The sequence below is a fragment of the Drosophila arizonae genome, chromosome X, assembly GCF_054131065.1.
Source record: "Drosophila arizonae isolate 15081-1271.41 chromosome X, UAZ_ARI_1.0, whole genome shotgun sequence".
Taxonomy (NCBI): Eukaryota; Metazoa; Arthropoda; class Insecta; order Diptera; family Drosophilidae; genus Drosophila; species Drosophila arizonae.
In genome coordinates, this window is record NC_142927.1 from 25,071,038 (window position 1) to 25,093,813 (window position 22,776).

At 34.7% G+C, this 22,776-nt stretch overlaps 3 protein-coding genes across 4 annotated transcripts; 1 reads left to right on the plus strand and 2 right to left on the minus strand.

Moving 5' to 3' along the window:
* Nucleotides 1-1,374: 1,374 nt before the first annotated feature.
* LOC108618324 (uncharacterized) lies at nucleotides 1,375-5,468 on the minus strand. Of its 2 annotated transcripts, XM_089474610.1 has the most exons (8): nucleotides 5,315-5,468; nucleotides 5,113-5,250; nucleotides 4,955-5,035; nucleotides 2,863-3,000; nucleotides 2,715-2,798; nucleotides 2,551-2,640; nucleotides 2,352-2,435; nucleotides 1,375-2,288 (listed from the first exon to the last, which is right to left on the minus strand). In XM_089474610.1, exons 1-8 carry the CDS (start codon nucleotides 5,346-5,348, stop codon nucleotides 1,585-1,587), a joined length of 1,353 nt encoding a protein of 450 aa, XP_089330736.1. In that variant the 5' UTR covers nucleotides 5,349-5,468; the 3' UTR covers nucleotides 1,375-1,584. The 2 variants fall into 2 exon arrangements, with proteins under 2 accessions (XP_089330736.1, XP_089330737.1); XM_089474611.1 differs by lacking the exons at nucleotides 4,955-5,035; nucleotides 5,113-5,250; nucleotides 5,315-5,468 and adding an exon at nucleotides 3,077-3,257.
* Nucleotides 5,469-20,614: 15,146 nt separating this feature from the next.
* LOC149268053 (uncharacterized) lies at nucleotides 20,615-21,438 on the minus strand. Its single transcript, XM_089474613.1, has 3 exons — nucleotides 21,161-21,438; nucleotides 20,951-21,099; nucleotides 20,615-20,882 (listed from the first exon to the last, which is right to left on the minus strand). Exons 1-3 carry the CDS (start codon nucleotides 21,281-21,283, stop codon nucleotides 20,702-20,704), a joined length of 453 nt encoding a protein of 150 aa, XP_089330739.1. The 5' UTR covers nucleotides 21,284-21,438; the 3' UTR covers nucleotides 20,615-20,701.
* A 304-nt stretch (nucleotides 21,439-21,742) lies between these two features.
* LOC149268054 (uncharacterized) lies at nucleotides 21,743-22,487 on the plus strand. Its single transcript, XM_089474612.1, has 3 exons — nucleotides 21,743-22,012; nucleotides 22,074-22,222; nucleotides 22,291-22,487. Exons 1-3 carry the CDS (start codon nucleotides 21,887-21,889, stop codon nucleotides 22,469-22,471), a joined length of 456 nt encoding a protein of 151 aa, XP_089330738.1. The 5' UTR covers nucleotides 21,743-21,886; the 3' UTR covers nucleotides 22,472-22,487.
* The last annotated feature ends 289 nt before the right edge of the window (nucleotides 22,488-22,776 follow it).

Genomic DNA, 22,776 nt, shown 5'->3' on the forward strand with positions numbered 1-22,776 from the left:
TACTTCCCTAGCGCTGGCTAATATTGCTTTAAAAGTATCGATGTTTCCGACTGAATATCGTATCGTATCACATCGTATGCTATCGTATGCTGCCCTGAGAATCGCTGTGGTATTTTGTGCAAAGAAACTAATTTAAATATATTTCAGTATTTGAAATAGTAATATATATTTTTATTATTACATACTCTAGCTCCGATTAATACACACATTACATTTTAGAATTGTAACAATATATGCAATACTATCGATATAATGAAACTCGATAGCTATAAGAAGGTGAGCCGCTAGAGGTATTTATGGCGTTTAATGCGCAAGTCACGCCAAGTGACAAATGCCAACACAGTGACGTCATAATCTCTCTCAGAGGGCACAAGTATGCAAACAAATAAAACGGACTTAATAATCATTTTTAATTTGCTACATTTTATTATGGTGAAAATGTCACTATTAAGGTCGACCAAAAAAACTAATATATATCATACTTTTATCTCTCAACTTTTTTAAAAACTTCATAGCTATTTTTATAAAAATAATCACAAATATTTTTCATTACATTTATTTTAGAAAGTAGAAGTTAAATAAAATTAAATGTAAAGCTATTTTTATTACATTTTATTAACATTGCTTAATTTATTTTCTTTAATTCTACTTAATTATATATAATTCTACTTTGTTATATACATTTTCATTAACAATTTATAACTAAAGTAAAATGGATTATCTAAAATGTTAAGTAGAAACACTAACCATAGAACATTTTATTAACATTATTACATTTTATTAACATTGCTTAATTTATTTTCTTAAATTCCACTTAAACTTCGTTATATACATTTTATTTAATAATTTATAACTAAAAAAAATGGAATATTAAAAATGTAAGTAGAAATAAAATGAAAAATGAAATAAAATGAAACACAAACAAATTTAATAATTTATTAGTAATTAAAAGAAAAAATATTTATATATATAAATTAAGTGATGCTTATAAAAATGTTTTAAAAAATATATATATAATATAATAAAAATTGTTAATATATACAGAAATAAACATAAAAGTATATTTGAAAAGAAAAATAAATAAATAAAAAAAAAAAAAAAAGCCGCACTTGTATACGCACTCGCTCCAGCACTCGCGCGAGCTGTTAAATGATGCTCAGTTGGTTATGCAAATAACAGTTCCGCGACTCGAAATGGTAATTGTTCTGTTAATAGTGACTTCATTTGCTCGTTATTATCTATTTGAATATTAGCGCGCAGGTGCCGGATTCAAATTATTCGATTTGAATTAAAGGAAGGAAGTATACTAACAAAATATATTTACTAATTGAACACTGAACATTGCAAAATTATAGAAAAATTTCGTTTTTTTTTTTTTAATATTGTAATCTTCAATCCTTAATCTCATATAAAATACGAACTTTAATTAACTCTGCGAATTAAACAGTTTATATATAAATATATATGAAATGTATTCATATATATAATATATGAACTGATTGCATCCCAAAGTGAGTTAACTATCATCAGTATTATATATGAAATTCGATATTACAAATACAAAGATAGATATTAATTAATTCATTAGATATAAATACGGAACATATCGCTCATGGACAGTGGCATGTTGCACAATGGGCATTTCCTTCTAGTAATTAGGGCCATCCTGATGCAGATGCGGCAGAACACATGGCCACATTTTGTGGAAACCGGCTCACGTCTACGGACAATCTCGAAGCAAATAGGACACTTGTAGCCAGTATCAATGTGATCATGGTTGTAAATGCGATTGCGAGGAGTGCTTCCGATGGTCTTGTGGTGGTTCTGGGCACAGCAACCAACCGGTTCACCTGGTGGCTCGAGTGGGATTAGAGATTCGTCACGGATTGGAAGCTCGCCAACGACTGGTGGCTCGGCAAGGACTAGAGGCTCTTCACGGATTGGAGCTTGTTCACCGATTGGAGCTTGCTCACCGATTAGAGCTTGCACACCGATTGGAGCTTGATCACCGATTGGAGCTGGCTCACGGATTGGAGCTAGTTCAGGGATTAGAGCTTGCGCACCAATTGGAGCTTGATCACCGATTGGAGCTGGCTCACGGATTGGAGCTTGTTCACGGACTAAAGGTTGCTCACGGATTGGAGGTTGGTTACGGTTTAGGGGTTCGGCACGGACTCGACGTTGAGCACCGGTTGAAGCTCGGGCACCGGCTGCAGCATTGGAATTATTAGAAGTTTGGGAATTTGTTGAGGAATCATCATCGGTATCGCTATCCGAGAAGATAACCGCTAGTAAATGAGTAACATTTTTAGATATAGATACCGATATGCATATAGATCGTATATACTAACGATTTAAACGGCGACTTGCGAGACGCTGGTTTCCAGGAGGAACACGCCCACGCATCAGATTTATATTTGCACTTACAATTATAACTAAAAGAAACATCGAATTTGTTTTATATGCAATTGCCTTAATTAAAATAGTATTGCGACTACGCACAATTTAAAAGGAATATTTCGATTAATATTTGTACATGCATATACTTACCGTTATCCATGTCTACATCATCTGAAGGATCTACCGTTGTGGTTATGGCTCGAGGTGGAGAGACAATAATCAACGGTTCATTAGCAGCATCTAATATATATGTACACATATGTATATGTCTTAAATATATGTATGTATATTAAATATATATATATTGCACTTACTACGATAAACGCGCCCAATTGTAATCTCTCCTATGATACGATTTGGGAATGGATCATTCTGGACTCCCCCATTTCCAGCTGTGCCTATATGTGAATAAGAAAATATATATGCATAACCATCGAATTTTTATAAATATAAACTGTTTACCGTTAGCCGCGTTCCCATTATTTGCTGCCGCATTTTGGCCATTCGCCTCATTTGAGTTGGCGCCTTCGTCCAAAGTTGGTTCGTTATTCGGCGACTCCAAGTTAGCGTTTTCTTCAGCATTCGAACGGTCGTTGGAGCCTGCAATATTATAATTATAATTATAGTTATAGTTATAGCTACCATTGTTAATTAATTAAAGCATTGATGAGCCAACCGGATTCAGAAAAAGTTAAATTTTTGCGTTCCATTTTTTTTATATATTTTTTTTCTCTCCTGTTTTTTGACACCTTATACAAATGAATGGCGGAAAGTTCTATTACTTCGATTGCACTAGGTATCGATGCGACTGTAAAATGAAAGCCTGCTCTGTTAAATAACAAAAAAGTGGCCGTGTTCTGCCGGAGTTGTCAGACAACAGAATCAAAGATTGCTAAGCAGATGAAAAGATCTTTAACAAACATAAATATAGTTTTCATGCATATTATGCATTAAATATACAAAATGTATGTATATCATAAAAAAAAAAAAAAAACAACATCAGAATAATCTAAATGTGTCTCTTTTCTTTAATAGCATATTTTCACAATATTTTAGCTTCAAATAGAAAATTTTATATTTGATAACAAGAAAAATTGAGCTTTCTTCGCTGTACATGGAAGACTGCAGAAATATATCAAGTGTAGACATTTTTGAATCTTTCGTTAAGTTGGTTTCGTTAGCTGAGTAAACCGCCCTTTAAATTCAAAATGTATCGAGCTGCTAACATGGCGAGAACGAACACAATGTATATCGATAGCCCAAATATATCGCTAACCACTTTGGACAGCTGAGCGCATTTTTTAGCACATTTTTGCAACGCGACGCGTTTGTGTAGCTTCTGCTAAAATTTTTTTTACTGTGACAAAAACAACATTAAAAACCAAACGCAAAAAGCCATTTTGTTGTCTGTGTGCGTGTGTGTGTGTGTGTGCGCATCCTGCAACACAAAACGTTGCAAATAGGATACTTTTTTTTGTTTGTTTTTGTAGTTAGCCCAAAAAAAAAAAGCTTCCTCCTCTCCAGCACCAACGGATTGCAGCTGCAAAGCAAAAAGACAAACTTAACCTCGCAGCGTTTGCAAAAAAAAAAAAAAGAAAAATAAAAACGCAAAGCAAAGCGGCTAAGAAGAATAGAGAGAGCGAGAGCTACTTGTGTAAAAAAGTGTTTGTTGCAGTACTTATATTTCCAAAAGCCCTTCCTGCCCCCAACATTCCTACAACGAAAAGTTGCAAATAAAGAAAATACGTCAAATAAACGACAAGTGAAACAAAAACGAAAAGAAAAACCAAACACACCGGCGAGCAAAGCAAAAACGAGCAACGTACATACATACATATGCAACTGTGCATGTGTGTGTGTGCGTGTGCGCGAATGTATGTTAAATAAATGTTATTTTTGAGAAAGAATAGTATTGAGGTACATACAATTGTATGTATGAATGATTTGTCATTTAGCCGGCTTTTTGTCGAATTTGTGTGAGATTATTCGATCAATTTTTTGCATTTCCTTGGAATGCAATAATATTAACCCTAGATTGCCTGTCTCCAAAAAGCTTCCCAATTGGATTTTCCCGTTTGCTAATTGGCAACAGCTGTGCAACATGCAAATCTTGATAAAAACCAACTTTGGTTTTACATTCAAAACGTAAGATTTTTATTTAGTTTCCTCCATATGCATATATATATGTATATACATTGAGCTGAATGCATATATACACACATACATATGTCTGTGTGTATGCATACATAACCTAAAATAGAATTGGTGTTGGGCTGTGGTCCTGACCTACGCCAACAACATGATCGCGTTTTATTATCTAAGTCTGAATTTGGCTCGAAAACTCTTTCTTTTAAAGTATTATTAATTGCTAATATTGAGTATTTTTTTTTATCAACTTTTAGTTAATTTTTAATTATATATATAAATATATTATATATTAATATTATATATATATTTGGAAGACTTTTTTTTTTAGATTATATATTAGTGTATAGAAGCAACATCTCTATCTAAAATATATGTATGTATATAAAAATATATATATTGCACTTACCACGATACCCACGAGCAATTCTAATCATTCTTATGTTTCGATTTGGAAATGCATTCTGCGACCCCCCATTTCCAGCCGTGCCTATATGTAAATAAGAAAATATGTATGCATAACTATAGAATTGTTAATTGTTATAAATATAAATATAAATTATTTACCGTTAGCCACGTTCCCATTATTAGCTGCCGCATTTTGACCATTCGCCTCATTCGAGTTGGCGCCTTCGTCCATAGTTGGTTCGTTATTCGGCGACTCCAAGTTAGCGTTTTCTTCAGCATTCGAACGGTCGTTGGAACCTGCAATATTATAATTATAGTTATAGTTACCACTGTTAATTAATTAATGCGGTGAACAGCTAACCAGATTCAGGAAAAATTAAATTTTTGCGTTCCATTTTTTTCTCCCTTTTTTTTTTTGACACCTTATACGTCTGATTATATTATGAAGGATAAGCATTTACAAATGTGGTTGAGCTGCTGAGTTTTTTTGATCCAGTGCTGCAAAAATATGGGATCGGTATCGTTATAATCGATATTTTCGAATTTTGGAAAGACATCGGGCATATGGTTTTCTTAGTATCGATATATCGAAAGAAAAAAATTGTTACTTTTGGCGTTTGACTTCAATAAAATGAAAAAATTTACCAGTTTTTAGGCAGAAAACGTAAATACAATTGACATATCGTATTGGAAAGGCATGGAATTATAGCGCATCATCTTCAGTAGGCATGCAGATGCTTAGAAAAGCTGGTATGATTGCTAATTCTAGTCTAGCTTCGTTAAAGCCAAAAGCTAAATAAGCCAAATTTTCTGAATAAGAACCAATGGGTTTTCTCATAGTTTTTTTGATATTTTATATACTAGATCTCGCTCAAAATGCCATGAACTGTTTTTATAACCTGAACTCATTTAAAATGGGAAATCAGGGTCTAATGTTTTTGTGAAAGGCGTGGCAGACCCCACAAAGTATTTTTTTTCTTGATCAGGGCGACGAGTTGAGTCGATTTAGCCCTGTCCGTCCATCCATCCGTATTAGTAAGCCGATATCAGAAGATATAAGAGCTAGAGATTGGAATTTTTTAATATGTCCGTATATATAGCGCGGATATCGAGTTTACCTCCAAGAATCGATAACTCTTCCCGTTATTTTATTTTTTTTTTTTTTTTTCGATTAAAGACATGATTGAAAATAAGCTATTTAATTATATATCCTACATCTTTAGAGCTAGACTCGCCAAATGTTATATATAAATTCATATGTACTTTATAGAGCTTGGATTTTTGTTATAATTCACCCGCCAATCCCTATACCCCCCTCACCGCTATATTTGTAAAAATCGTAATCGAGCAGTCTCGACTAGAGTTTTCTTACCTGTTTTTTTTTTTTTTTTTCTTTTATTTACACATTCTATATGGGCTTGAATAAACAAAAAAATGTCTGGTCATTAAATTAAGAAAATTTGTTTTTCTCTTTTATGTGATTTAATGTAAACTTTTTATTCATATATAAGGAAATAAAAAATCTTCTCGATAAATAATAAATTAAACACAAGTCTTCAGTATACAATTTTGTTCATTTGTTTCAAATTTTTGTCAATTTTGAATTACTAATAAGTAAGAAAGTTGTAGTCGGGCATTAGCGGATCCAAAATACTCATTCACAGCCCAAACGCTGTCAGATCCGTTTTCCTATTAGCCACGCCCCCAATTGGTATATAATGATAAAGTGCGAGTCAGTAGGGTATGTCGACAGTAATTTAGTCACTAAATTGTGAATATGTAGCTCTAAATCTGTAGAAGACACAGGTTCGCCTGCTTTGCTACAGTTCTAGATATATCTACCATATCTTTTTGAATTTACATTGTCAACGCGAATAGGTATTCCATATTTTAGCTCCCTTTTTTGTAAGATAATTGAAAGTACGTTTAACCATATCCCTAGGTGGCGTAACGGGAAAAACTCGACACTTTATGTACGATATGTATTCGAAATTTCAAGTTTCTAGTTTCAATAGCGTCGATATGGTTTGTAATCATATGGACAGACTGATGGAAGGACAGACAGAAAGTGCACAAAAGCAATATACTCGCTTCGCTTTCCTGAATATGTATAAACTACATTTCTTAGTTGTAGCATCATAATTTATAATACATTAAAAATGTATTGAACTAATTAACTTAAATTGTCTTTTTTATATCTGATATTACATTTTAATTCAGTTTTTCTGCATATACATATATATATATATTGGAAACTTATTTATTAATTAATTATATAATATTAAAATAAAGAATATGATGAAAACTTAATTTCTTTTATTTATTTATTTTTATTTTATTTTTTTAAGAATTTAGCTTGTAATTTTTTTTTAGTTGATGCTTATGATTATCCTTTTCATATAAATTACGTAATTGAATTAAATAATTACTTGATAGTTTTAATTTAATATTGATTTTCTTCTTAAATCTAAAAAATAAGTAACTTGTTTCAATAATAATCTATATATACTAATCAGATATTAAACTATACAAATTTCAGCTAATATGCCAAAATCTGATCGCGATGGCGATGACGAAGAACATGAATATTAATAAGTGACGAAGCAAAAAAAAAAAAAATAATAATAATAATAATAACAAACTAAATTGAAAGAAAACCAGAATAATAAATAGATTTTGAAAAAACTTCAAATAAACAATAAATCGGAAAATTGAGAACTGGAATAAAATGGATCATTTTCAAACGTCGCTAAATCCGCGCAAACATGAGCTGCTCGAAGCGCGCATCATTGGCGTCAGGGTAAGTTTTTAATATATGTATGTGTATATGGAATATATAATACACTATAATAGGGAAAGTCTTACACTTACCATAATATGAGTAAACATATTTTTAAAAAAAGGAATAGATAAATAAAAACAAATTTAATGAAGCAAATAGTTTTTAATAATATTATATATAATTTTTAAATTTTAATTTCCCAAAATATATAAAAAATTTAATTTTGACAACTAATTTTTTGTTGATAATAATATATGGTATAAAGGGAAAAAAATTACGAGATCGAAAAAATCTTCAATGATTTCTAAGCTTATTGAAATTGATTTAAGTGCATAATTGCTTCACAGCACTCTATAAGGCTCAATATTGGGTAACTAAATGCACGGTGGCTAACGTGGGTTAAGACCCAGGCCCAGGCAAAGGCACAGGCCAAACGGTTATTGCACTTTGGAATTGTCAGGCAGCTACACAGCTTTAACTTTGTGCATCTCGTTGTTGTTGTTGGGCTGGAAATTGTGATGGGGTAGGCCAGTGGCATTAGTGAGGAAGGGCGGGGGCATGGGGTAGAGCGAGAGTCTAGCAGAGAATGAAGATGGAAGATGGAGGATAGAGGATGAAAGATGGAAAATGTAAGATGCTTTTCCCATAGTTTTTATTGAGCCCTTCGCCGCTGCTGCTGCTGCTGTTGCTGTTGATGTTGCCTCACCTTCGCTTCGTCCATTTCTTTAGTTTGTCGCTCGCGTGCATAGGGCAAAGAGTTTAACAAAGCAAATGAGATGAAAGAAATACACGAGCATAAGCAAGCAAATTAGCGTAAGCAAAAGATGTGAGGCAAAAGAAAGCGAGTAATACATGCATACATACACACAAAAATATATGGATATGTATGGGACTATATAGATGGTATATAAGCAGTTTATATATGTACATACATGCAGATGTATTATGTATTGACATATGTATATATACATACATATATTATATTTGTGTATACATGCATGTATGTATGTATGTATTCCATTTTTTTAAAATGAATCGCTCCACTTCTGCACACACACATACACACAATGGTTGGGCACTGTTATTGTTGTTGTCAACATCTTGTCTCATACCGGGACGTGGCAAACACACCACATAAACACACACGCTCACGCACACACACATGCATACATACATATATATACTTATGTACATACGCTTATATTGGCAATACATATTGCACAGTGCATCGAGTACACATACATATGTATATATAAATATATATATATATATATATATTTACACACACAAATGAAAACTTTTGCACACACAACCCCCAACCACCCGCCTTCTGCCCGCTCACCGCCGTAAGCAAAGCCAAACCAACTGTGCTACCATTCCCCCTCCCGCCTTTCAGCTTCTTGTTCCTCATGCCTCTGCCGCCCTATACCCATATCAAGCGCACTTTCCACACTTGCCCCACTCCAGCTCCCCTTAGCACACACATAAATACATACATATATTTGTAAATATGTGTGTGCATATGTATGTGGTTTTCCTCCTTTATACACGCTCTCTTGCGCTAGCTAAGCTAGGCTGGTCGGCAGCTTCTGCTGTGCCACGTCTCGTCTATGTGCGTTTTGTGTGTTGAAGAAATGAAAGCAAAAGAACAGCTGATAAGCGCGACACTGTCGTCGGCTGCGTCGTCAACGCAGACGCTGACGCTGACGCTGACGTCAAAATTCATGCTGCGCTGTTAACAGTGCGTCGCGACGCTCATGCACAGATAAATATATATAAATGTGTGCTATGGCCCCTGGTGGATTAAGTGAGTGTGGTGAATATTAAATTCAACTCTTGATGAAAGCAAATTAAGGTTAACTAATGATCGAGTAAAGAGCGAACACAGTGGAGTACATCAATTAAATTAAAACCCAATTGCATTAATAATTTTATTTATATCTGATGTTAAAATATTTAATATTTCTTACCATATTCGTATTTCTCCAATTTTGTTAATTTATATTTTTTTATGTAATAAAATCCATATATTTACAACTTAGATATATTAAGAGGTTTAATTGCTGTGAATAAAAAAATATATAACATTAAATAAGTTTGCTTTAAATCAAGCAGTTGAGTTGTATTTTTACTGCCATGACACCACAGTGCTGCGGTAAGCAGTGTACTGTTAACAAGCATTGCGCTGTTATTAACAGCTGCTCTGTCTGCTGTTACTTTAACGAAAGCTGTCGCCGCCTCTGTGACTGCTGCTGCTGTATTGCTGTGCGCCGCATACAGGCGTTTAAAAATTGTTTCACTCCATTTGCAAATTAATTGCACGGTAAATGTTAATAATAAATACATGCACACATGCCAGCAGTAACAGTCTGGGACAGACCCCCTAACAGCAATCATTAAAAAATATGATGAACATTTTTATGCACGAACATAGATACAGATATGTATGTATAAGATATAGATATACATACATATATACAATAACATAGCATTTAATTGGCATACGCCTGTCAACACACACACACACTGTGGCAACAGCAGCGTCTGTAGCAGCGGCAGTGGCTTCCGCATGTTATTAACAGTGACGTTGCGGCCGTCGCGTTTTGCCGGCTAATGCCACCAACAAAAAATGCGAAAAGTATAAAAAGAGGAAAAACAACAACTACAACAATGTGTGCGGCGAGCACTGTTGTAGTCGTAGGTCGCTGCTGTTGGCAGCCATTTTAACAGCAACAGAGCAGCAGCGACGCAGCGGCGCAGCAGCAGCAAAGTATCTGTGCTTTGAATTCTCTCGCCAGCAAATGCTCTTGCTATTATGCTCACCATGTGTCTATGTGCGTGTGCGTGTGCGTGTGTTGGGGCCGGCTTGTTAACGGCTGTTTTGGCTTTTGTTTCACATTCGCTCTTTGTGGTTAATCAGTTTATACATACATACATACATATATATATATTTCTGTTTTTTTTTTTTTCATTTTTTTTTTTTTTCAAGTTGTATTTGCTGTTGTTGCTATGACAACGCGTATGGGCGTATTGTGATTGCTTTTTTCTTTCGATTTCTTACAATTGCTGAGACTTTCATTGAACGAGTCTTCGTTTTATAAAGTTTCCGTCATTCATTTCACATATATGCATGTGTATGTGTATTTATGTATGTGCTCTTATCGGCCTTATCAGCTGAAGCTTGACTAGCCGCAGCCGCGCCTTTGGTACGGTTATGGGACATCCTTCGTCGTTATCCGCATACCCTCCACGCAAAAAATGAACCACCCAAAAACATTTAGGAAATTTGCCGCCAACGTCAACGTCGGCGTCGCGGCCACCGCCATCGACGCTCACGAAGATCAGGCGAAACCCGGCAAGTGGCAGAACGCAAAACGAAGCTGCGCCCGGCAGTTGTAAAACGGTCGTTTGGCTCTGCTAGCCGTTCTCTTGCTCCTTTGCGTCCTGTATGTGTGTTTCCAAGTTGCAGCTACGACAACAGCGACAAAAAACGCCAACTCATTGCGGCCGCAGCGACGCAGCAGTGCAGCGCTGCTCAGTAGACGTCGCAGTCGCGACGCTAGCATTGCTTTTGCTTGCCTCTCATTTTTTCCACTTTTTCCTTCTTTTTTTTTTTTACATTTTCCACAGGCCCAACTGCATGCAGTTTTTCACTGTTTTTTCAGTTGATTGCCACGCTTCAATGGAGTTTCAGTTCGACTTCAAGTTCGAGTTGTTGTCCATTGTTGTTGTGTATGTTTTTCGCTGTCGTCGTCATTGTTGTTGCTGTTGTTATTACTGTCGTTGACATCGCTGCCCAGCGCAAGCGTCCGTATGTCTGTGTGCGTGTGCGTGCGCGTGTGCGTGCGTGTCTGAATGAGCTTGTCGATATGAATGTGTGAGTGAACGAGAGCTTTATGTGAGAGTTGAAACTAAAAAAAAAAAAAAAGAAGCGAAAAAATGGTGCAAATAGTTAATTGGTTTTTTTCTGTGTGATTGTGTGTGTGTCTTTCATTGTTGTTGCAAAATGAACCAATGAAATATAACGATAACAGAGTGGCAAACGAAACGGTAAAGCAAGTGCAAAACAGAATCACGCATTGAAAATAAGATAAAGTTGCAGAAGAAGCAGCAGCTGCAAGAGCAACAATAGCGAAGACACAAACCACAATACCCGATATGCCTGTAATAAAGCAACGAAAAATGAGCCGCTTAAAGGTTAGTGCAAAATTTTGAAATAACACAGAGAGAGAGAGAGAGAGAGAGAGAGTGATAGGATAAGATAATTTTTTTTTCAATTTGTTTTTGATACTTTTGATATTAAAAAAAAGAGCAAAGGACACGATTAGCATTAAAGGCAGAGAAAGTGAAAGAGATGGCAAGCTGAGCAAGTACGCGGGCAATGCAAGATAGACAAAGAAAGTTATATGTATGTAACTGGAGACTGTAAAGATGCAATGGATTATTGAACCATTGCATCTTTGCAGTTTAAAGTTACATATCACTTTCTCTGTCTCTTTTGGTTATTACTAAGCTCTTGATGAGCTCGAGTGGTATATATACATACACATACATATGTATATGTACATATCACCTCAAACAGGATCAGTGAATATACATACATATGTATATCTCCATTCAATATATGTATGTAAGATTACGCCAATATTCATATTGTTATAATGTTAACCTAATAGTACCATTTATTCAATATATGTCAAAATACATATTAATCTATATATGTATGTATTTATGAGTAATACGAGCAATCTTAACAGCTTATATCAAAATGCTCTCAGTTGAATGATGTGACAATGATAGGATTCTTAACCCTTGTGTCCTTAGTCCTAGCCCAAATTTCTTAAATTATCTTGTATTATATGCATGTATGAATATTTAATAGAGAACTAAGAGATATTTTAATTATACAAAATATTCTAGTTAAAAAATTAGCAATAAAATATAAAATATATATAATAAATGGTCGTTGATCATGGATTAATATACATACTATATATTATGGTGTTTCTTGTTACATGATTTTGGACTTAAGATATGTACACGCATTGATGTCGCCTATATGTATATGTACATATGTATGTATGTATGTGTTAGCCGAAATCAAAGTTACATGTTATCCATATATACATACATATGTACATACATACATATAAAACTGGTAACATCGAGCCAAATGTAGCTGAAGCAATAGACAAAAGAGAAGAAGCTAAAGAAGAAGACGAGATAAATAATAAGAAGAAGCAGCAGCAGTAGCACAACATTCACACACATACACACACAGCTAAACAAGCGACAAGAAAACCTAATTTCTCTTTTTCTCGCGTTTGTCTTGCTCGTGTAATGCAAAATTCAAATACAACAACAACAACAATAGCAGCAACGCCAATGGCAAAAAAAAATAAGAAATAGAAGAAAAAATTCGCAAGTTCATTGAACTTGCCATGAAAATTATACGCTGCTAGCGAGCGACGCAAGCAACGAGAAAACGTTGAAAAAAATGTAGGCATTGGCAGCAGCAGCAGCAACAGCAGCGGCGACAGCGGCAGCAATGGCAGCAGCACTAACAACAGAAAACTAGTCATGCGTCGCTGCTAGCGTCAGTCAGCATAGACGCCGACTGCGCTGCATAGATTTGCGACCTGACCTAAAATGCAAAAATTTTGCTGCCCTCAGACGGCTGATGTTAACAGAGGCTGTCACTGTTATGCCTTGCCATTACAGAAAGCAGCAAGCTACGACCGAGACGAGAGAGAGATAAAGAGGGAGAGCGAGAGAGCGAAAGTCTACTAAGCTCAGCTGTTTAACCATACGACCTCTCAATTATCCTTCTCTCGCTCTGTCACTTTTCGCTATGGGAGGGAAGAAAAATAGAAAACGAGCAGAAAATTAATTAATCTTCTTGCTATGCGAAAGATTTATTCGTTTGTTGCTTTGTTTTGTTTTGCTCTTTTTTTTGTATTTTACTTAAATTGAGTGTAATAGAAATTAAATTTAAGCAATTGTGTTTCATTTGTCTGTTTTATAGAAGTATATAAGTATATATAAATATAAAACAACATTTATACAAATGTGGGACGCTAATTGCAACTGTGTTTTGGGGCTAAAAACAAAAAATAAAATAAAAGGAATAGAAAATGATAATAATAAAAAATGAAAAAAAAAAAAAAAAAAAATATAAAAAATAATAATGAAAATAAAATAATATTAAAAATGCTTTAAAAAAAACGTTAAAAAAGAAACATAATAATAAATTAAAAAAAAGTGAATAAATATAAATAGTACTATAACAAAGTATAATTAAAATAAAATTATATAATATAGAAAAAGAGCAACAAAATAAAAATAATAATAATTAATATAAAGGCGAAGAAAATTTAGAAGAAAACATATTTTTTTCTTTTCAATTCATGAATGTATTGTTTTTTTAATTTTTTTAATTGAATTTTATTTTTTTTATTGCAAATAAAGACAGCTAAATAATGTATATCTTTGTCCCGAATTTAAAAGTTATTCATATGCATAGATATGTGTGATTTTGTTTATTCATTCAATTTGTATTTATAGATTGAATACACCAACGCATTATGAGTGTTCTTGGCCGGTTTTTGCTTGCTATTTTTTCATTGTTTGATTTCCTATGTGGCACAACGCTGCGTATGAGTTATATGTGAGAATGTCACGTAGCCGCCACGTTGTTGGCTTCTTGAAATGATTACTTAATTATGTATTAGAAATTTTACCCAACACTGTCGCTTAATGCGAGGCATAGTGTTGGAAAGTGCAGCACAGAAAAAAAATAGCAAGATTTTTGTGGGGTTTGGGGGTTAAGCTTGGGGAAAGGCAAAAAGCGCCGACTGTCTTGTGTGTATGTGTGAGTGTGTGTGTGTGTGTGTGTGTGTGTATTTCGTTTTGCTTTTTGTTTTAGCACGCGCTCTGCTCTCTTTTTTTATATTCTTATCGTCAAGGCAGAGGCTGGAAGCAGGAGTTGAAGTTGAAGCAGGAGAATGAGTGCTGGGTTAATGCTCTCCAGTTCCGTTTTGGCTATACCCTGTAGAAAATGCTTCTTGACGAAATTTGTATATTAATAATAGTGTATATGTGTATGTATGTATTATATATAAACTAATTTCTATATATGATCGATAATTATCGATTTTAGGCTCAGGTTTTTCTTGGCCATATCTGTGTGTACAGGGTAGTTGTTAGTCACTAATTAATTTGGTATCTTTTGCATGTTGCTCTTGTTATTGCTGTTGTTGTTGTTGTTGTCACGTGAGTTGACATCAAAACGGATATGGAATTTTCAATATTTACTGTTGCTGTTGCGGTTTAATGTATGCAGCTGACACACACACACACACATACACAAATATGCACGCACACCTGTATATACAGCTGTTTGTGGGTGGATGATTGGGCGGCTATGTGGGGAGGCTGGCTGCGCAATAGCTAGCGCCCAGTTGTGCCCACTTTGGCGCTTATGTAAGCATTTTCAGCATGTTTCCGCTTTTATATATGTACGTGTAGAATTCAGAAGAGAATGTTCATGTGGGCGCTGTGGGCTGGGCGGTGGGAGTGAAGAGGGATGGGGGAGAAGGGGGGGGGGGGGCTGGTGTGACAAGAGAAGGCGGGTATGGGGAAAGGAGAAGGCTACGTTGCTTCGTTTCACATAAGCAACCATCCATGGCTATCTCGCTCACTCGCATATTTCTCTCTCTCTCACTCTTCTGTTTGCCTTTCCCCTAGCACTCCCCTGTCTCTCTTTCGTTCTCTCTCTCTCTCTCTCTAGGTCGCTGTGTATGTGCGTGTGTCAGTCTATCTGTCTGTTTTGCTATGTTTCACTCCCACTTTGTATAATTCATTTAACAGTTTTCGCACGCAAAACTGCATTTGGCACACAATTCGAAACGAACGCTAGATGGCGCTGCTATAATTTGAAACAATTTGTCTGATTACAAAATGGCCTTGGGACAGGCAACAGCAACCAGCTGGACGCTATCTGGTCCATGTTGTCCTTAGTTTTTTTTTTTCTCTCTTAAGAACTACCCTAAATCGAAACTAGTATAAAATGCAAAGGAAAATTGCCCATTAGCCTTAATTAAAAGTTTTTGAAATTTTGTTCTATTTAATTTAAAATTTCGTTATCATATGTGAATGTGTCTATCTACTATCTAGTTTATTATTTATTATATTTTCTTACATTATCCCGATTCTTTTAGCTCTAGTTATGTTTTGCCCAGTAGTTTCTCTATTTCATTTTGCGCTATTATTTATACCAATTTGAATAAATAAATATATATATTAACTATAGTTATAGTCGGCCTGGCTTAGCTGAACAAATTGACCTTCGGTTTAATCTCTGCCTAAAGAATCTGGTTTTCGTTGATCAACTTGGTTCCGATTTTCAATCAATCGATATGGGACATACATTTTTTTTTAAATTCCATGTTCTACAAATTACAGTTTGAAATGCCAGCAAATAGATAATGAAGACATCTCCAATGTTTGCTTAGATTTTGGCACAGACAGAGCGAGAATATTCCAGCTCTCACTCTTGCTAATATAATTATTTGTGTTTTGATTAGCCGTTATTCACACATGCACACACACACACACGCGCACGCACACACTCGCACAGCCATTGCCATTGGCTGAATTCCAGGCAACTGCTGCGATTTGTTAATGCAGGTCTTAATTGAAATTTGGAAATGTGATGAAACAAATGTGAGTTAAGCATATGCCAAATGGAGGCTTAGATAATTGGTATATAATATATGTATATATGTATAGCTATATATGTATATGCATACATATATATATATATTAATATGATATGTATAATTATCTCTTTATTATTTGCGCATATTACATTAGCACTGCCTGATTATTGTTTTATATATATTTATTCATATACATTACAGTATTAGCTCATTGTAAGAAATTGCTAGCTGAGCGAAGTGTCTGCATATTAAATGCAGTTGAAATTAGCATGCTAGAATTATGCCCCCAAATCATTTGTTTGTGTTAATGTATTTAACAGGCGGCAGCAATCATGCCTGAGTTCATTAGGTAAAACAAAGCAAGCGTTATTTTGTTGCTATTTTCATTCACGAAAGTGAAAAGATTATGTTGCTTAATCGGAAAATGCATTTTCTAGTGTCTCAGAAATCATGCTACTTGAAGTGCGATAGTGTTGAAATGCTTACCGCATTGGGAACACAAGTCTAGATATATATCTAGGTATATATACGTATATACCTACGACCATTGCAGGCGTGGCAAACCGGGTAAAACCATATTTTCTATAGTTTTAGAGCTAGAAAATCGAGATGTTGCATTTACTACATGTTTATTGACACCCTCTATTGATTTGCACAAGAATAAAGTATATACATATATACATCGATTAAAGGCATGGCAAATCGGAAAAAAATCGAAGTCTGTATGTATGTATTTTCATTTTCATTTAGAAGATATCTAAAGATTGATTATCCCAACATTTCTCTGCAATTAAATCCTTACCTTAATCACATATGATATCTAAAAAATTTTATAAAACAAGTATACTTCTATACAGATAGAATTCATGGATAGATATATATATAGATATAGATATAGATATAGATATAGATATAGATATAGATATAGATATAGATATAGATATAGATATAGATATAGATATAGATATAGATATAGATATAGATATAGATATAGATATAGATATAGATATAGATATAGATATAGATATAGATATAGATATAGATATATAATATATAATATATATAGATCGATAAGACTGGCTTTATTTATGCTACCTTTTTGGCATAAGACTACGACTCCAACTTGTATACATAGTGCGACAACTGTTATACATAAGCGCGAGGCGCTGCCAGCCCAACCAGCCAAGTGGGTATACAGCCAAGCAGCATCCCCACTGAGAGCCACCCACTGTGCCCCTCCAACGGCCCTCTTACCAAACTCTATCGACCCACCCGCCGCTGGGAAATGGGAAATGGGAACTGACAACTTTCCCTACAGCCAGAATTCTGGAGTTCTCTTTGTGTTTCTCTGATGTTGGCCAACTCCCTTCCACTGCCTCTGCCACTCCCAATGCCTCTGCCCATTCGCTTTGTATGTTGTATGTTGGTTTCATCAATGCATGGCGCGATTCTGCAGCATCGCTGCATCTGCTATAAGGCGAGTTGGAAGTGGAAACCCAACGAGTATGCAGTTCACTGTGCACACTGCTTCAAACATCAAAAAGGGAGGAATGCCAACAAAATTTGTGAAGTGCATCAAATTGAGTAGAGTAGTTCAAGTGCTGCAACAAAGACCCTTAATTAATCCAACAAATATTCATATATATGCTTATAGATAGCTGGCAGTATCTGCCACTGTGAGAGCTAATGGATTGAAAATATATTGAAAATTGATTATTATCATAGTCAATTGAATTTTTATATTTCGAAAGTTTTTCCACATTTTACTGGGAACTTTTGCTCAACATTTCAAAGAAAAGATATAGAAAAAGTTTAGATAAATCCCAAAAATTTAAGTTAATGAATGGTTCTGTATAAGTTTCTCTCTTTTCAGTTTTTTGCATGTTATAGGAAGAAGAAGAGGAAAGTTGAAGGAAAGATTATTTAAATTTATTGCATTCAAGCATCCAATTATTTTATTTATATGAAATACTAGTTATATGCTCAATATGAGAATCCTAGGATTGCTTTCAATCATTGTTGAGGTCTTCTACTTCTTTATACCTACACTTATACTTATACTTATACTTATACTTATACTTATAATTATAATTATAATTATAACTTAGACTTATACTTATACTTATACGTTATACTATACTTATACTATACTTATACTTATACTTATACTTATACTTATACCTTATACTTATACTTATACTTATACTTATACGTATACTTATACTTATACTTATACTTATAACTTATACTTATACTTATTACTTATACTTATACTTATACTTATACTTATACTTATTCTGAACTTATACTTATACTTCTTATACGTATACTGATACCTTATACTTATACTTATACTTATACTAGACTTATACTTATACTTAGTCTTATACTTATACGATCTATACTTATACTTATACTTATACTTATACTTATACTTATACTTATACTTATACTTATACTTATACTTATACTTTTGCTTATACTTATACTGAATTTCCAATGAATTTTGCACCACTGTGCTGGTTTACAATTGGTACTGTGGGGTTTTGGTCAAAGGCTTCACTGTTGGGTTTCGACTGTGCCTAGTCGCTTAGACGCCTTGTCAACCTTAACAGCATTTTTTTTGCTTTGTTTTGTTTTTGTTGTGACTGAGCTCGCAGTTTAATGCCATTTGCTGTGCCGCGCTTTAGATGCAAAGTTCACTTGGTTTTGTCGCTAGGTGGCGCTAAATTGTGTGCGTGTGTGTATGGCTCGCAACGCATTTTCGTTGGTAGTTTCGCCTGCATCCCTAGCAAACATATATACATATTTATATACATACATATATTATATATACAGCTGTGCGTAGCCGAGTGCGGGTGGCGAGTGCAGCAGGTCGTGGAATTGGAAAGTTCTAGACGAACAGACGAACAGACAGACAGAGGGACTGACGGACGAACAGACAGATAGACAGACAGATATGCAGGCAGGCAGGCAGGCAGACATATCAGCATCGGCCCCATTGCTTATTCCAGTTGCCAGCCTTGGATGCAGATGCAGATATACATGCAAGCCATATAGCCGCAGAGTATTGCATATATCCCAGCACTATATGTATGTGTGTGTGTATGTATGTGCTCATATGTAAGTCATATATCAAATGAGGAAGTCAACTACTGCAAATATGTTTTCTCTTTTCTTTCTCTCCCTTTTTTTTTTTTTTTTGGTTCTTTTCTTTTTTGTTAAAATCAACATGTTTTTCATATTCATATTCGTATTCATTTCGTTCATTTGGTTCATTTGTTGTTCATTTATATGAAATTTTCTCGGATTCATGGCAACTGCGGCGTATACGCAATTTGTGTAATTCTTATGCAAAAGTTGACTATTTTATTGTTGTTTTTATACTCGCTTGCTAGAGAGTATATTTGTTTTGTGTACTGTGCATCTTACTATAGTGAGTACTATCTCATCTGATCAAAAGTTAAGAACTTGCTATTATTTCAAAGACCCTTGAATTTACTTCGCTTTGAGAACTAATGAAAAAAGAAGAGGAAGGAAAAATCATACCTTTATATCCCATTTTTAATGACCTTAGGGTACATTATTATAATAAATGTATCTACGATTTTAAAGGGGCTCTACGTCTATAGAAGTCATCGAGAACCAAAAATCTATATCTTCTAAAGTTGTAGAACTGGAACAATAACTATTCAGTAATCGACTCACTGTTTACCTTCTTTATCAAAGGCCCAACTGTGAATCGTTTGTCTCTTTTTTGAAGACGTGGCGAATGTGCGAATGTGCATTACTCTAGATTTTCACTAAAAGTTGGCCAAAAATGATATATTCACGTCCAAGATACAAAATATTTAGTATTAGTATATCTATACCCATTAAAGAACTATACCTTCTATAGTTTTACAGTTAAAATCATAGTCTGTTGATGTAGATTGGTTTCTAACTTCTTTACCTTAAAATGAGTATTACCTAAAAATGATCACTATCAATAACCGAAATCTTACGCCTGTGATTTTTAAAGTTTTGCATTCCATTTATATTCATATCAATTGTGATTTTCAGTGTAGTTCTTTGGATTTGAGCTGCGATAATAGTGACCATGGCATAGGATCGGATGTATCCTATGGGTACAAATATCCCTCACTAAACACCAAAGCACTACACTGAATACAATGGTGTTTTTATTATGTTCGTTGAGCGTCTATCAAATTTACATACTGATACCATGTATCTTGGATATGCTCATTTATTTGGATTGCTTGCCAGCTTCTTGGTCGGTTTTATAGATAGCCCCAACTACAATTGGAATATAGGATTTCTTATTCTCCTCTTTGGCCTTGGGTCGAATTTTCGATGAAGATTTGGGCTTTGGTATTTTCGACACGAACTGTGAACGACGAGACTCGGCTGTCTGATTACGGCAATTGCTATCGGAAAAAGGAAACAAATTCCGTAGAATAGTTTAGATATAGAAGTTGACTTGTCTTTCACATACATTAACCACTCGCTCGGCGTAAGTTTCTCAGTCCATTCCATCACTTTGTAATTCTCAGCTTGCATCGGTTTGACAGTTTCACCTTTCAGCTGCTCCAATTCTTTCTCCGGCCTTTCGTCAGCATTCGGTGCCAACTTGATTGTGCTTAACTGTTAATTGTTAATTGAGAGTCTCGTTATTCTATGACAGATGATCAGATGCGTGAGCTACCTTTTGCTGAGTTTCCTGCAACCAAAGGGGAATTGGATCTCCATTGCTAGCCACGGCAATGTCCTTGACACTCTCGTCCTTCTCTGCCAGCTTGGCGATCTCCTCGCCTGGACTATTATTCATCTTGCTCGTATGATTTTTTTTTAATATATATATATTTATTTATTTGTATACTCGCTTGAACGTTCAGATTGAACAAGCAAATATTGAATGCCGATTTGAGCAATCAAAATGTGAGTAGTTGTTTGTGTTATTTTGCTCCGACTACTGGATCAACCATATTTTACTAGTATACTTAGCACTTATATATATATATAGTACTTAGTATAGTAGCAAACAAGTAAGAAATTTTCAGTCGAGACTGCACGACTCCGAGATCCCCTGAACCCTTGGAAGAACTGATATTTCAATAATTCTTCGCGTCTTTCTGCTTACACAAGAAATACACACAGACACACATACTTGTCTACTATTATACAAAGTACTATATATGTACATATAAGTAGAAGTAGAAGTAGAAGAAGTATATAAGTAGTAAGTAAGTAGAAGTATATACTAAGTATAGTAGTCAAAAAATGTTTACCCAGTAGGCAGAGCAAAGTAACACAGCTACTCACATTTTGATTGCTCAAATCGGCATTCAATATTTGCTTGTTCTATCTGAACGTTCAAGCGAGTATACAAATAAATAAATATATATTTAAAAAAAAAAATCATACGAGCAAGATGAATAATAGTTCAGGGGAGAAGGAGATTGCCAAGCTGGCAGAGAAGGACGAGAGTGTCAAGGACATTGCCGTGGCTAGCAATGGAGATCCAATTCCCCTTTGGTTGCAGGAAACTCAGCAAAAGGTAGCTCACGCATCTGATCATCTGTCATAGAATAACGAGACTCTCAATTAACAATTAACAGTTGAGCACAATCAAGTTGGCACAGAATGCTGACGAAAGGCCGGAGAAAGAATTGGAGCAGCTGAAAGGTGAAATTGTCAAACCGATGCAAGCTGAGAATTACAAAGTGATGGAATGGACTGAGAAACTTACGCCGAGCGAGTGGTTAATGTATGTGAAAGACAAGTCAACTTCTATATCTAAACTATTCTACGGAATTTGTTTCCTTTTTCCGATAGCAATTGCCGTAATCAGACAGCCAAGTCTCGTCGTTCACAGTTCGTGTCGAAAATACCAAAGCCCAAATCTTCATCGAAAATTCGACCCAAGGCCAAAGAGGAGAATAAGAAATCCTATATCCCAATTGTAGTTGGGGCTATCTATAAAACCGACCACGAAGCTGGCAAGGAATCCAAATAAATGAGAATATCCTAGATACATGTTAGTATGTAATATTAATAAGTATGTAAATTTGATAGACGCTCAACGATCATAATAAAAATAGCATTGTATTCAATGTAGTTCTTTGGTATTTAGTGGGGATATTCGTGCCCATAGGATACATCCGATCCCATCCTATTGTCATTTAACAATTACAACAACTATCCCAACTGAAATTTAAAGAACTACACTGAAAATCACAATTGATATGAATATAAATGGAATGCAGAACTTTAAAAATTGTATCAAGATCTATCACAGATAATACTCAGTCAAGGTATAGA